Source organism: Petromyzon marinus, chromosome 4, assembly GCF_048934315.1.
Source record: "Petromyzon marinus isolate PM22_M1 ecotype Great Lakes invasive population chromosome 4, UKy_Petmar_22M1.pri1.0, whole genome shotgun sequence".
In the NCBI taxonomy this organism is placed as follows: Eukaryota; Metazoa; Chordata; class Hyperoartia; order Petromyzontiformes; family Petromyzontidae; genus Petromyzon; species Petromyzon marinus.
In genome coordinates, this window is record NC_133670.1 from 2,334,274 (window position 1) to 2,350,609 (window position 16,336).

Genomic DNA, 16,336 nt, shown 5'->3' on the forward strand with positions numbered 1-16,336 from the left:
GTCACGTTAAAGGGAAACAACAAAATAATAAAATATATATTATTTTTATTATTTTGTTGTTTCCCTTTAACGTGACTTTACCGAAAGAACTAAGAATATGAATTACTGCAGTCACGAAAGCTTTAAATCAAAATTTATACCTAATGTACTCGAGCAATTATTAGTCTATGCTCATTGAGTGGAACGGATGTAGGCAGTGCTGGCCAGTGGGCGAGTCCTCTAGCGCGTGGGGCGCAGGAGCCCACGCGGGGTGGGGGAAGGGGGCGGTATGCAGCTTCGTATGTTCATAACGAGCGGCGAAGTTTCAAGGTTTTTATTGGTTTATCACGAGTTGGGCCCGGTTTTCGCGGCCCCGCGAGTCACAATCGCCGAGCTGCCGGTGGGGGAGGGGGTGGTGGTGGTGGCGGTGGTGGCGGCGTCAGTGCGCAAGGCTTACTCGGGCTCCTTGAGCAGCAGCGTCTGGATGAAGGTGACGGCGAGATAGGACACGTTGCTGAACGAGTCGTCGTCATAGCTGACGTTCACCTGCGCCACGTTGAGAAACGTCTCCTGCTTGTCCTCGCCCAGGAACGGGGACTCGCCCGTCAGCATCACGTACGCCAGCACGCCGATGCTCCTGCGGGCAGCCGCCACACGCGCCGCGTCAGCGCCCGGCCGTGCCGCGGCCAGGCCCCCCCGGGTGGTTAAGGGGGGGGGGGGGGTTCCCTGCCCCGGCCACGGGGTCGGGACTCCCTACCGGCCACCGCCCCCCCCCGCCCCCCCCCGATAGAAAACAAAAGTGGTGCCGTGCAGCAGGCGAACCCCGACCGCAGTAACCGAGTCGGGCGGTGGCCCCTTCGCTCAGGAGGGGGGGGGGGGTCGCCTCCGCTACAATATTAAATCAAGTGGTGAACACCGCACAGGATTCCCTGGCTCTCTTAGTGGATGCGTTCCAAGAAAAATGGGCGCACAAAGCGAAACTGCACGAGGAAACTAAACTAAATCTATAAACGAAACTGTTTTTATTTTACCAGGTAAGGCCCACTGAGCTATGTAGCTCTTTTTCAGAAGCGACCTGGGTCGCAAATGATAGCTCAACGAAATGACCTTATCAAGTGCTAATTTATATCAGCCATATACTCTAAATGCACGATTCAAAATGTGTTGGGGAAAAAAAACGTAGAACCTGGAGAAAAATCCACACGACCACGGGGAGAGACATGCAAACTCCAAATATGCAGGCCTCAGGGTCGGGATCGAACCCACGACCTCCTGTATACCGGGTGAGGCAATTAACATCTCGCCACCGTGGCTCCTTGACGTGAGCAATCACAGACAGACGAAGAGACAGCTGCCTGCAGAGTAGCGCACACAGTACACACGTACACACAGTATACAGAGTACACACCGTACACAGTACACACACACACCGTACACAGTATACACAAAAGAGACCTGATGGCTCAATTTGACACTCAGTCTACAGGAAAGCCACCCATACGGATGCCTACCTAGACTTCCACCACCATCAATCCCAGAAGAATTCCCTCATCAAAACTCTACACCATAGAGCTCGATGTATTTACGACCATCACCACCTAGCCAGTGAACGGGAACACGTACACCAAGCCCTCAAGATTAATGGATATTCAGACTACACAATCCGTTGAGAAAGAACCATCTGAGGACCCAATCAAAACCATCACCTTGCCCATACATAACAGGGGTCACCAAAAATATTTTAAAAATCATGACCAAACACAAGATCCAGGTACGATTCAACACAGTACATACAATTTGTGATTTTTATCCCATCTTCTTGGTTCTTTCGGTAAAGTCACGTAGAAGGGAAACAATAAAATAAAAATATAACACAATAAAATTCTCACGACGTTTCAACAATTTTAATGTTTTATATTTTTATTTTATTGTTTCCCTTCTACGTGACTTTACCGAAAGAACCAAGAATATGAATCCCTGCAGTCACGAAAGCTTTAAATCAAAATTTGATCCCATCTGTGAAGGATGTGATCCTTGACATGCAATACCCCGGTGTCTAAAAACTAAGAGCTGTGTCTGCGGCAGCTGTTACATTGGGGAAACTAAGCGACATGTCTCAGACCGGGTTCGTGAACACGAGGCAGATCTGAAACACGGCAGGACTAATACCTCAGCCGTGGCTGATGATTATTTCAACGCTGTGGGCACACAGCGATTTTTGCCAAGACGAGGGTACTCTGCCCACTGGCTACCAGCAAAGATTCGTTCATGAAGCCATCCAGATGTATAAACACAGACACAATTTCAACCGAGAAGATGGGTACAAACTGAGCAATCATTGGAAGGACGTTATTAACCAGTTTAGGTCATAACTGGCTGTGATGCTCCCTCCCTACCTACCTATGTCAGCAGTTATTTTCGACTCTCTGAGTTACATTCACTAACACAGCCACCGTTAGCTGTGTTAGTAAATGGCGGCTTGCCATCCTTATCCACCTCCATGTGGCGATTGCTCCTTCCGAGCTCTCTCCGAGCTTACATTCACAAGCAAATCTCTTACATTGACACGCTAATATCTCACAATACAATAGCCACCCCCAGTTTTATTTGTCAAGATTTACCCGATTTTATATTTACATGCAAATGTCATCTCTAGCCCCTCCCACTGACCCTTGTGCTACACCCATCACAAACCTTGACAACTCCCTGACCTTGGCAGCGCTCCCACCTTATATTCTTAGCAGCTCTCCCGCGATATTTCTCACCTGATGACGATTGCTTGTGTTGCGATCGAAACATCGTATATTGTTATTATTTGTATTACATATTTATTATTTTTCATTATTTGATCTATCTACGTGGCTTTACCGAAAGACCCAAAGAATACAGTATACACACTACACACACACCGTACACAGTATACACGGCACATACACACTACACACACACAGTATATACAGCGCGCACACACAGTTCACACAGTACACAGTATACACAGCACACACACAGTTCACACTACACACAGTTCACACACTACACAGTACACTACACACAGTTCACACACTACGTACACACAGTATACACACAGAGTTCACACATTACACACACTACACACAGTACACACAGTTCACACACTACACACAGTTCACACACTACACACAGTACACACAGTTCACACACTACACACAGTACACACAGTTCACACACACAGTACACACAGTTCACACACACAGTACACACACTACACACACTACACACAGTTCACACACAGTTCACACACTACGTACACACAGTATACACACACAGTTCACACACTACACACAGTACACACACAGTTCACACACTACACACAGTACACACACAGTATACACACAGTATAGACACACACACTACACACAGTTCACACACTACGTACACTACACACAGTTCACACAGGTCACACACTACGTACACACAGTACACACAGTATAGACACACACAGTATACACACACAGTTCACACACTACACACAGTTCACACACTACACACAGTTCACACACTACACACAGTTCACACACTACACACTACACACAATGTTGTCCCACGTCCTACCGCTGCATCTTAGGTCAATTAAAACCACAGAGTGGAACAAATTCTGGGTAGAAATCGGTTTGCCAAATATACATCGCGAAATGTCACCCTAACCAAAGTGGCATAGATAGAAGTGAACATGTAGTCTTAAACTGATGGCGTCCGTGATGATTGCAATGTTTTAAGACCCCCCCACCATCCTCCCTTCCAAGAGATGCTGGTGAATTGTTAACATTCCAGGGCCATGACCCGATATTTTATTCCCAATGCGGCGCTTGTTGAATCTCTAGTGGTTGCAGGGTTGATGCGAACCAATATAATTTCACGTAAACACATGCGTCATGAGGAGTACCGTTTCTATAGCGAGGAATCGTAATATGCCACGTACACACACACACACACGCACGTCTGTAAAGAAACATTATTCTTTTTCATACTTATGTGATGCTTCTATCGGCTCCCTGCCCACACCGCAGACAGCTGCTAATGCAGCTCAAGTCTCACAACCCCAGATGAACCGGAGATTCTCAAATCCGTCAGGTTCATCAGTCTCACCCACGGTGGCAGTGCCAGCGAGCACCAAGGTGAAACATTCCCCAGCCTCGCGGTGCCTGTCCGGCAGACGAGTGCAGAGTAATCCACTCGCAAAGCCACGCTCCATCCTATAATCTGATTGGTTTGTGCGACACAGATCCTTGAAGGAAATCCCGGCATCGGGCGCTCTTGCAGAACTCTAATCCCCCAGTGAGGTGGGGGGGGCACCGCGGTGACACAAAAGGCACAGAGGCTCTTGGATCGTCGCAAACCCAATGTTTGCCCTGTTCGTCCCACACGTGGGAGAGATCAGGTGATGGCCAAAGCCCCCCCGCACGGGCGATTCTGTGATACTGCCCGGGGGGTTTTTGTCATCGTTTTAATGGTCGGATTTCTCTGCACTTTAGGGACGATGGGCATGTGAACTGTACTCCCAAATCGGCAGAGCCTCCCGTGTGGAGACTTTACCTTGGCCATATTTACGTGTTTTTTTTATTTGTTACCAAAATTACCAGTGTGGAAATTAAGGACGGCCTAGTCAGATACACTTCTGTGGCCGTCTGGAACGCCCTTCCTTCCGATAATAGGAAGCCACTGGGAGATATGCACTTTTATAGTATATAAATTGAAAACTCATTTCTTTAGAACTGTTTTTTGTGTTTAGTTTGTTGTCCTTCCCCGGCACTTCTGATTAGCACGGTTGGCTACGTACGGTGCGAAAGAAGTTCAACATACATACATCGTCCTTTGATGGTATAATAATATCTATGATTCCTTGCAAAAGGTATCTATTTGGTGTTTGAAAATCATAACACCTATTTTATTCAGAGAAAAGGGAAAAAAACCTACTCTTGATTTTTCCTACAATAACTTTCTACCGCTGGTGTTCGTGGCATTTTTATGGCGCAAGGCGATCCCAAAACTAGGTGCGGCTGTGTTGCACAGATGGCAGTCTGCAGGAGTTTCAGAGTCACGGATTGATGCTGTTGCCATTGTGCGATCCCCAATCGAGCAATTTGCAGGTCAGTTTTAGCATTAGGATTTTTGCCCAACACCAGTTACATTTTACGTTACTTGGCTATGGGAGGAAACGGGAGAACCCAGAGGAAACTCAGGCGCAGCAGGGGGAGAACGTACAGACTCCACACAGAATGGGAACCATGTCGAGAATCAAACCCAGGCCATTCTTGCTGCGAGGGACGAGTGTACTACCACCGCGCCGCCACCCTGCCGCCCATACTGCATTGGTATCGCAATTAAACCGTAGTCAGATGAAACAATGCAACTACACTTGTGAGCCTGGATTATGCAAGGAGGGGGGGGGGGGGGGGTGAGCAGCTGTGGGTTTCAGCGGGGCAGGCCAAATCCCCTGCCACGGACCACGATCTCCGGCGACGTAACGCGGACGCAGAGCGTGAAACGAGAGTGTGCGAGCGCGCGTGCGATGTGGTGCGGCGAGGCACTCACCACATGTCTGCCGCGGTGCTGATCGGCTCATAGCTCAGGATTTCTGGAGCTGTTGGAGGAGTAAAAAAAAAAATTCAGATTTTCTATCAACAGCTGTGGTTAAAATTGGCGTGATGACGACGATCCGTTCCAATCAAGAACCACCTGCATCTTCTTTCCGCAAAGCCCCTGCTCCACGAGGCGCTCCCCCTAACACGTCACGCTTAGGGGTCTGCTCAATGCTGGCACTGGTAAACGTGAATATAATGCATATATTTTGATTTAAAGCTTTCGTGACTGCAGTAATTCATATTCTTAGTTTTTTCGGTAAAGTCACGTTGAAGAGAAACAACGTGACTTTACCGAAAAAACTAAGAATATAATGCATATAGTTATTCAACTTGACAAGCAGAATATCCAATTCCTTTTCAAATGGCACGAATAAGAACCCCTTGGCAATGTTCAACCAGAAAACGAATTTCTTTCGAGCTGCTTTTTGCACTTGGTTTGGTGTCCTTCCCCCGCACCGCCGATTCGCACGGTTGGCTGCGCACGGTGCGAAAGAAGTTCAACGTACGTGCATTCAATAATAATAATTTACTCTTTGGTTCTTTCGGTGAAGTCACTCAGAAAGAAAAAAATCAAATAATTATTTTCTTTCTGCGTGACTTTACCGAAAGAACCAAGCAGCCATCCCTGCAGTCACGAAAGCTTCAAATCAATAATAATTGAGTACATTTGGTGTTGGTGCGATCATTCTTACTGTGCATGGGTCTCACGAAGGTGCTGTGTTTCACAGGCAATATGCGGCAGTTTTTGCAGTAGAGTGCCACGCTGCCGTGTGTGATCCCAATTCAGTAATTTGCGGTGTAATCTTTAAAAACAATTCGGACGTTTCAGCGAAACAGGCAGGCGAATTTAAGAAAACTTGCACCGTCATTTCAGCTACCGCAAGATCAAATTAAGAGCCGGCGACCTCTGGATTGCCAGTCTGGTGCGCTGACCGTTACACCGCGGCAGCACCACAGCAACGTCCAGAAATAGACACTCGGTGAGTGTGCGACTGTGGCGTGCGACTGTGGCGTGCGACTGTGGCGTGCGACTGTGGCGTGCGACTGTGGCGTGCGACTGTGGCGTGCGACTGTGGCGTGCGACTGTGGCGTGCGACTGTGGCGTGCGACTGTGGCGTGCGACTGTGGCGTGCGACTGTGGCGTGCGACTGTGGTGTGTGACGGTGGTGTGTGACGGTAAATGGGCGCCCTGTGCGCGTGGAGCGGTAGTGTGGCGGTTAGCGAGTTTCGCTATGAACCCGGCGACCAGATTTCGATTCCCGCTCACGGCCAACACCAGTGACGATTATCTGAACTGGTCCCCGGGCCTTTCCTTGGTCGACTCAGCCTCAAATGAGTACCCGGTGCGGTGTGTAAACATCGCCACTGGGGAGAAAAAGGCGGTCCAGCGTGATGCTGGCCACCCACTCCCTCGTGTGCCATGCCGGCTTTCATAGGTGCCACTCGCTCACTGCACTTGCCCCAACAGTCTGTTAAGCCTACACGAGAGATATTTGTCTTTGTGCACGTGTGTGTGTGTGTGTGTTCGTGCGGGATGGGCCACGTACCCACGTACTCCGGCGTGCCCATGATCTCACGCAGCTCATCGGCGCTGCTCACGCGCCGGGACAGCCCGAAGTCGACGATGCGGATGTCTCCCAGCGGGTCGGTGCTCGTGAGCAGGATGTTCTGGGGCTGCGTGGCAACGCGCATTGTCGAGCACACGCGCACACACACACACACGTGCACACACGCACACGCGCACACACACCGGTTCGTCCATTAGGTGCAAACACAAGCAGGTGGACACGTCAAAGACAATGTGCATATTAACAGCGCATGTTTGTTTGCATGTTTTGCCGCGGAAAGTGCGCGTGGCTAATGCAAACGCGATTCCTTGCAAAAGGTATCTAAAATTTGGCGTTTGAACATCTTCACGCCTCCTGTTGTATTGCCAGCAAAGGGTTAAAGCCTATCGTTAACAGGGGCGTTGACATTGTTCATCAGGACGTCTTGGCAAACAGCCTTCGGGGCAATCCTTCAGCTCCCGACCTTGTTAACCCAAATCTCGTGGGGAGGGGGTAGGCGGCACGACACGGTGAACGTGAACAAGCGTTAAACGCCGAACAGGATGAGCCAACGGATACAAATCCGCTTTCGTCTGCCGGTGTACGGATCAAACGATGCTTGCAAAATTAAAAGGCGCTCGCCCACTTCAGAGGTTTACCGTTTTGCCGACAAAAGGTGAACTTCGAATAAAATCTCCACTGGCGTTGCTGGGTATTGTACCAGCGTAGTTTGATTGGGGGGGGGGGGGGGGGGCTCAGCTCCCCCACCCCTCCCCCATATTGCACATCCACGACCCAGCAGCAGCAGGTGGGTAAACTTAGCAAAGAAGAAGCTCCAAACAAACGTCCACGACGCTCGCGGTACCAGCGCGCCGACAGCGTACGGCACGTTCACGACACACGAACCTCTGGCGGGTGACATCCACGGCGGCTCGAACACAACGTGCGCACAGCACCGCGTAACGCATGACAGCCGTGATGCTCACGTACACAGCAGCAGCAACAAAAACAGCAGCAGCAGCCGCCATTTGCCACTAAGAGGCGGTGACGTCGCCAGGGCGCTTGTGCCATGCTGTGTGCACTTTAAGGCCACGTGAAGTGTCAAACGCTCGCTGACCTTGTGGTCACGGAATAGACCCAAATGCCACGGGTTGACTGAGTGAGATGACTGGCAGATGCACCCCCGTATTGCCCTTTACAGGCTGTTGAGACAAGTGCTGTTTGCGAGCACCTATGAAGGCCACAGACACACACGTGTGCATGCACACGTCTAGGCCTTAGGCAAAGGCTCCCGTACTCGCTGCATCATCTCTGCCAGCGTAACCACAGCAGTGAACGGAATAGGCAAGGTAGATGGAGCACTTCTCCCACATTCGAATTTCCACTCCAACAACGTCCTTTGTCTCTGCTGCCAGGAGGCTGCTACTGCTATTCCGAGGGCTATCAGGTCCATCGGCTCGGTCTGAAGTCGTTTCCACGAGTTGTCATTAAAAGCGACAAAATCTCTCAACCGGTCGCTCTGAAACTTTCCAGCAATGTCACTGCCCACATCTGTGTACATTTTGTGGCAAGATTGGCAATGAGAAAAAAAAAACAACCCACAAAACACCACCCCCGCGTGAATTACTAAACAACGTTGCACCCATTTACCACCGAGATTAGCGCGCGCGCGTGGGTAAACACGTACGTGGAGAGTGGAGTGCCCGTCCGCGCATTTCCACGTACGTGCAAAATTTTCGCGCAAGTCCACCAAATTTAGGAGCACAGAGTGGGTTTCCCTCATGGACTGGCTTTCCAGCTCGCCAACTTGATAACTCATCTCGATGATGATTTATTCGCTACGAAGGGTCACTGTCCAAAAAACAATAAGGCCACACACACTGTTATTGACAAATGCGTGGAGTTTTATTTATTTATTTACCCCATACTTTCCTTACTAAACACAATCTAATGCTATGGGTTTAACGGTCATTGTGCCCAGTAGACAAAAGGAGATCGAAATTCCACCTTTAATAACAACGGAAAACACAAAGTCACTGTGTGTCTTAACACGTAGTGTCAGTTAAGAAGGCTTCAGGCCATGAACTGAAAAAAAAACAGGGAGACTTGTGGTGCCAAGCCAGCCCAAAATAAAGATTCTTCACCGCGTGGCATTGTGGAGGCTTGTAGTGAGTGTACGGGGGGAAAGCAAGGGCTATCACAACATTAAGCTGCTCATTGTCCTCGGAGCCAGCAACCGCCGCAACCGCCACCACCACCACCACTCGGTAGTGATACAAGCTCTGCTAAAATGCCCTCATTCTGGCACAGACAGTGCCCAGATTAAACAGTCTGGACAAATCCTCTCAGGGTCCAGCACGGTGGCTTTAGTCAGATGGTTAGTGGACCCAGGGTCCTCCCGCCAATGATTCATGGCTGGCTTCCACGTAAGATTTGCTGCAATGCAGAAAGGCGGCATGAAAACAGAGGGGTTAACAGTGACATCCGAGCAAGGATGGGCCAACGGAACACACAGCCTCTCTGTAGCAAACAGGTGAAGCAGGTAGCCAGTAATGCAGACCATGCTCGATAAGTGTAAAAACACGACCGTATAGAATTGGGATTTTCACAATTGGCAGTATGACCTCTTGGCAAACATTTACGAGAAGCCAAGTTCAACTTCCTTGAACACCCCACGCGATATTTCACGGTTGTTTTGCATCGCTTCGAGAGCACGGGTTTATCTCGCAAGTGTTGGAAGTGCCCCCCTCTCCCCACAGGTGACGCTTGGTCTCGGATTGCCTGACAACGAAGTAGTTCCCACTCGCATCATGTTGTGGAAACTCTAAACATCCAGACGGGATGAACGGCGGTGGCCTATTTTAGAATGGCGGCAAATTAGACGGCTGGGTCACTGAGAAGAATATTTCCTTGTTTCTGAGCACTTGAGCCAGTGGCCACTTTAAAATAAAAAGGAAACTTTTTTTATTTTACCAGGTAAGGCCCTCTGAGCGATCTTGGTTTTTTTCAGAAGCGACCTGGCTATCACAAACAATAGCTCGACAAAGTGGCTCATCATCACGTGGAAATTGATAACAGCAGAGAAAATACTTTAAAACGCATGTTTCTAAAATGTGGAGGGGAAAAAGCAGAGGACCCAAAGAAAATCCACCCGACCACAGGTAGAACACGCAAACTCCAAATATACTGCAGACGTCAGGGTCAGGAACGAACCCACAACCTCCTGCATACCAGGCGAGGTAGTTAACATGTCACCGTGTAGGAGCTGTGAAGAGGGACCATCTGATTACCGCGGCAACCCACTTTGAATCTGGAAACAACGGTGCCCCCTTCAAGCAACCCGAGCACCGAATCGACGGAGAACACGGGCCGCTCAAGCTTCCCGGCGCGTGCAGCGAAACGTCGGACATCGTGCGGAGAAACGACTGCCGCGGCACAACCCGAAAAAAACGCGGTCGGGGAAGAATGAAACGCTGTTCGACATTCCACTCGGCTGTGCAGTGGGCAATTTAAGATGTTGCGATGACCGTGCCCGGTGGCAAATGGAACGGCACAGTAACCCTTTTCCCCATTCCGATGACGCAGTAGAACTGCTGAACCAGGAAGATCAGTGTTTTCTTCCCATTCATATTCTTGGTTCTTTCGGTTTTGTTGTTTCCCTTCAACGTGATTTTACCGAAAGAGCCAAGAATATGAATCACTGCAGTCACGAAAGCTTTAAATAAAAAATGTTTTCTTCCTGGTTCAGCGGTTCCACTGCTGGATTATCTTTTCCGCCTGAGGACGACCGCCTGTGTTGCGATCGAAATGTCGCGATATATTTACATTTTTATTTTATTTTTCTACCCACGTGACTTTACCAAAAGAACCAAAGAGTACGGCTTCCTGCAGTCACGAAGGCCTCAAATCAAGATTAAAATAACTTCATTGGTGCGTCTTCAGGTCCGAAGAGGTACCCAGGCTCCCACAAGTCTATGCGGAAGGGAGTGTGTGTCACAGTTTGGCGCCAGGCATCATAGAGTGCGCTCGTGTCCCTACAGTTCTCTGCAGCGAGTACAATGCCTTTAAAACAACGGCGCGACTACATCTCTATAAATAAAATTCATGCTAACCGCTTGCGGTGAACTGGACCCACCCTGCGGTGAACTGGACCCACACCCTGCTAAAGCAGCAGACGCCTCGGAACGCGAAAGTGTTAATCGAAGTGATCAGCTGTATCAGAGAACTCTGCTGTCCTCCTATCACGGAGAGTTATTGCCGGCAGGGGCCTGGCAGCTGCATCCTGCCCAGGGCCACCACGCAGCCCTTTAACCTGCCCCCATATTGCCTCACACTTCCCGTGCACAGCGTGCACCGGTCGCATTTATTTAGTCTGGCTTTGTTTATACAATTGACATTTTTATACTTGTGTATCCCCGGCGTTTGCACGCATTTTCCCAAAACCATTTTCCCATTTCGGGTCGTTGACAGGAGAACGCCGATGGGTCTTTAAAGGCTTAGACGACATGTCTGTAACGGGGCTGCAATTCCCCCCCCCACCCCCCCGATTTTGTTCTCGTGTGTTTTTTTTTTTCCGGGCCGGGGCTGCAACGACCCATTCCCATGCCACGATCGATGGGACCGCGTTGCACACGGAAATAAACAGCCCTTGATTGCGGCAGGAAAACCACCAGATTTCACAAAAATAGCAACGGCGGTGTGTGCGCACACAAGGTGAACACACACTGGAGCGACTTTGACCTGACCGTAAGGGAGACCCTTTTTGTGACGACAAACCGGGCCTCGCACATCGCGTAGGATAAAATAGAACCTCGTGTGGAAGCGTCGGTGAATGTTATGCAGCAGAGTGCCAGTAAGCGATTGTAAATTCACCTCACTTCAAAAGGACAGCAGCATCAGAGACCTATGATGACTCCAACCTCTGCACTAACGTTCATAATCATGCACGGATACCCCAATCCGTTCTGTCAAGTCGCAATTCGCTGAAAGCCAATTTTAACAAATTGCCATCGGAGGGCAATTGCCAACCAATGCACAGCGATAAATTGCGGGCAGAATCTCTGAACGTATTGTTTTTAAAAGGTGCAGCGCTGCAAATTCTTGCTCACATTACTGCTGCCAGGGCCTCCTCCATGAGAGGGAGCTCGAGGGCCGATGTGGAGGGGAGATTGGGCCCACTCCTCCAATGCTGGCCTCACGTCTTGGGAAAGAGGTGGGAATACCCGCGCACACTTGAGACTCCACCACCACGTCCGACCTGCGAATCAACTAACCGTGGTGGCTTTAGACATTTATACTGCTTCGTGGGCAGAGGTCGCAATCTTCGATTTTGCACAGTACTCAGATTGTAAATGTTGTGGCTTGGCTCTCCAACACACCGGTGTGCTGTACTAGTGACGAATTGGCCACGTTCTGTTTACGTGACAACCCTTACTAGTTGGCTGTGTCGGGTGGTGACGGGTTTTATGACACATTTATATATTTAAGCGCTCTAACCCAAAAAAACCTATATTATGGATTATGCGCAGTAATAATATAATACTGTAAACTATGTTTCAGTTTCATTTACAGTATTTGGTATAGCCCTGTGAGCCATTCGGCTCTTGAATCGGGTGCAACCACCATAGAAGTACGGAATCTCCACCAGTGACTCCACACCACTCAACACCTGCTCGAGCAAAAAGGCCCTGTATACAATGACAAATACAAAGATCCCCTGTATAGCCTTAACAGGTTGTTAGGGCAAGTATGGTTAGCGACTACCTAAGAAGGCTGGTAATGCACACGAAGGGGTGCGTGGACAGCACCATGCCCGGCTGCCTTCGTCTCCCTAGTAACAATGTTTACACACCACACAAGGTACTAATTTGAGGCCGAGTCGACCTAAGGGAGGCCCAAGACCGGTTCATATAATCGTTATCGGTGTAGGCCGTCAGTAGGAATTGAACTCGGGTGGCCAGGTTGGTAGTACAGAGCAGTAACCGATACACCACCGTTCCCCTTTCATCTCACGTATACAAAGACAAAGATAAACATCCCCCCCAATAGCTTTTAAGACTGTTTGGGGAAAGTGCTGTTAGCGAGCACCTATGCTGTTAGCGAGCACCTATGAACTATGCAGACCGGCAAGCCCCACGCACGCATGCGCCAACATGCACGCAAATTCACGTGTGCTTGGTGGAAACCAGAAGAAAAAAAAACCCTGAACTCCGATCTTGCCAGGTCACAGGTTTTTTCCAGAAATAACAAAATGTTGTTGTTGTTATTTAACATTTTACTCAATAAATAATTTACGTAATATTTTTTGGGGGAGGGGTGGTAACGATAACATTTAGGTGAAGGGAAGTTCAAGGGGGTTGTGTTTATATTGCAGCAGGACAAAAAGTCACGATGGTGCCTTGCAAGGCAGTTTTGAGGCGCGAGCATTTGCACCGGAGCACTTTCCAAGCAGTGTAATTGACAATTATGATGGTGTGTGATAAAAATGAGAGGTTACATTTCATGACAGTTGCTTAACATTCCAGCGCATCGTGTATGTCGTTGAATATCGTGGGGAACGGTAGCGTGGTGGTGGGAACGGTAGAGTGGAGGTGGGAACGGTAGAGGTGGGAACGGTAGAGTGGAGGTGGGAACGGTAGAGTGGAGGTGGGAACGGTAGAGGTGGGAACGGTAGAGTGGAGGTGGGAACGGTAGAGTGGAGGTGGGAACGTTAGAGTGGCGGTGGGAACGGTAGAGTGGAGGTGGGAACGGTAGAGTGGAGGTGGGAACGGTAGAGTGGTGGTGGGAACGGTAGAGTGGAGGTGGGAACGGTAGCGTGGTGGTGGGAACGGTAGAGTGGCGGTGGGGACGGTAGAGTGGAGGTGGGAACGGTAGAGTGGAGGTGGGAACGGTAGCGGTGGGAACGGTAGAGTGGAGGTGGGAACGGTAGAGTGGAGGTGGGAACGGTAGAGTGGTGGTGGGAACGGTAGAGTGGCGGTGGGAACGGTAGAGTGGAGGTGGGAACGGTAGCGGTGGGAACGGTAGAGTGGCGGTGGGAACGGTAGAGTGGAGGTGGGAACGGTAGAGTGGAGGTGGGAACGGTAGAGTGGCGGTGGGAACGGTAGAGTGGCGGTGGGAACGGTAGAGGTGGGAACGGTAGAGTGGAGGTGGGAACGGTAGAGTGGAGGTGGGAACGGTAGCGTGGTGGTGGGAACGGTAGAGGTGGGAACGGTAGAGTGGAGGTGGGAACGGTAGAGTGGAGGTGGGAACGGTAGAGTGGAGGTGGGAATGGTAGCGTGGTGGTGGGAACGGTAGAGGTGGGAACGGTAGAGTGGAGGTGGGAATGGTAGAGTGGAGGTGGGAACGGTAAGGTGGAGGTGGGATCGGTAGAGTGGCGGTGGGAACGGTAGAGTGGCGGTGGGAATGGTAGAGTGGAGGTGGGAACGGTAGAGTGGTGGTTAGCATGCTGCGCTGCGAACCCGGCGCCCCGAGTTCAATTCCCACTCGCGGCCACCATCAACGACAATTATCTGAACCGGTCCTGGGCCACCACTGGGGAGACAAAGGCGGCCGGGCGTGGTTGCTGGCCACCCACCCCCTGGTGTGCCGTGCCGGCTTCCATAGGTGCTTGCCAACAGCACTTGCCCCAACAGTCTGTTAAGGCTATACGGGGAATGTTTGTCTTTGTGAGATGGACATGCTGTCGGTCTTAGTCGTGTATATTAAACAATACTAACGTGTGCTAACTGTGCCTAATTAAACGAAACCAAAATAGCAAAATAAACTCGCGTTTCTTAACACGAGTCTTGCCAAATAAGCTCACGATGCACCACGTGCCTGCCTGGCACGGAATAATATTAGGAGTCACCCTCCTGAATCTTAACCTCTTACCTCCGAATCGCCAATCACAAGCAACAACAAAAGACGCAACACCTTCATCAATAACACCGTGGCCTTAAAAGGAAGAGTATATCGAATATAGGGGACATTTCGGGCAGTAGGCCATCTTCACAGCACAGGAAGGTCACTACCTCTCTGGCCTCTCTGTGTGCTATGGGGAAGTGCCATTCCTGAAATGTTGTCCATTATATACTTTACCTCTTACGGTAACGGCGTTATCGATGAACGTGTTGGTGTTTTTATTTATTTATTTTCCTGCCTTTATCAACAGCAGCGCTTAGCTGGGTGCGATGGCACACAGCTCCAAACCATCGCTTTGAAGGCAAAAGTTGGGGTTGGTGGAGCATTCACTTTAGTAAAACTCCCAACCCACCTTTCACCAGAGCCAGTGGGGGGGTTCGTGCACCCATCTGTGTGGACCTTGAAGCGTTATCCCATCTCAGCGAGTGGATTTTCTACCAGGTGCTCACGTTTCCTCCCGTACGGGGTGGGAGAGCCAACGTCCCGACGTCGCAAATTATTGCACGCAAAGTTCCTTGCCACAAATCAACCACAACACCTCGCTGATCTGATCAAGGAGCATAAACCATCACGCAAACTCCGGTCGTCCTCGCCGTGGCTTTTGACGAACCATCGAACAAAAACGGTCACCGCATCGCGCGCTTTCAGATGCGGTTCCGCGGCCGTCTGGAACGCTCTTCCTCCCGGTGTTCGGAAGCCACTGGAGCTACGCACTTTTAAATCTAAATTGAAAACTCATTTCTTTAGAGCTGCGTCTTTGTGTTTAGTTTGTTGTCCTTTCCCTCGCACCTCCGACTGGCACGGCTGGCTACGTACGGTGCGCAAAAAATGTCAACTTACATACACACCCCCTTCGCCCTGGAGCTTGTCTTGGACAAAGAAACGACGCTGCCCTGAACGCGCGGTGCCACGTAAAGCAAAACGCTCCCCACAACTAAGCTATGAAACAATGTTTTATTATCTTACCAGGTAAGCGCCCACTGAGCTATAAAGCTATTGAGCAGCAGCGACCTGGCCGCAAAAGGTTGCGCAACGAAGTGGCTCATATCATCGCGTGGAAATGTAGAGCAGCCAAATACTCGAAACGGGTGATGTCGATTCAAAAACGTGGAGGGGAGGGGAAAAACCGGAGGACTCGGGAGAAAATTCCACGCGTCCACGGGGAGAGAGACAAGCAATCTCCAAATATACAACAGGCGTCAGGGTCGGGATCGAACCCAGGCGAGGTCGTTAACATCTCCTAGCCACCGCGGCACTCCTTCGCTCAACTAAGGGGCTCGCGTCACCAGA

General features: G+C 50.1%; 1 protein-coding gene across 1 annotated transcript in view; it reads right to left on the bottom strand.

Moving 5' to 3' along the window:
* Positions 1-16,336, bottom strand: part of LOC116938833 (serine/threonine-protein kinase 17A-like) — a 39,021-nt gene that overhangs the window by 3,119 nt on the left and 19,566 nt on the right. The window contains exons 4-6 of the mRNA XM_032946533.2: positions 7,148-7,274; positions 5,551-5,599; positions 437-616 (exon numbers count right to left, since the gene is read on the bottom strand). Of these exons, the coding sequence (XP_032802424.1) occupies positions 437-616; positions 5,551-5,599; positions 7,148-7,274 (356 nt within the window). The remainder of the gene's footprint in view (positions 1-436; positions 617-5,550; positions 5,600-7,147; positions 7,275-16,336) is intronic.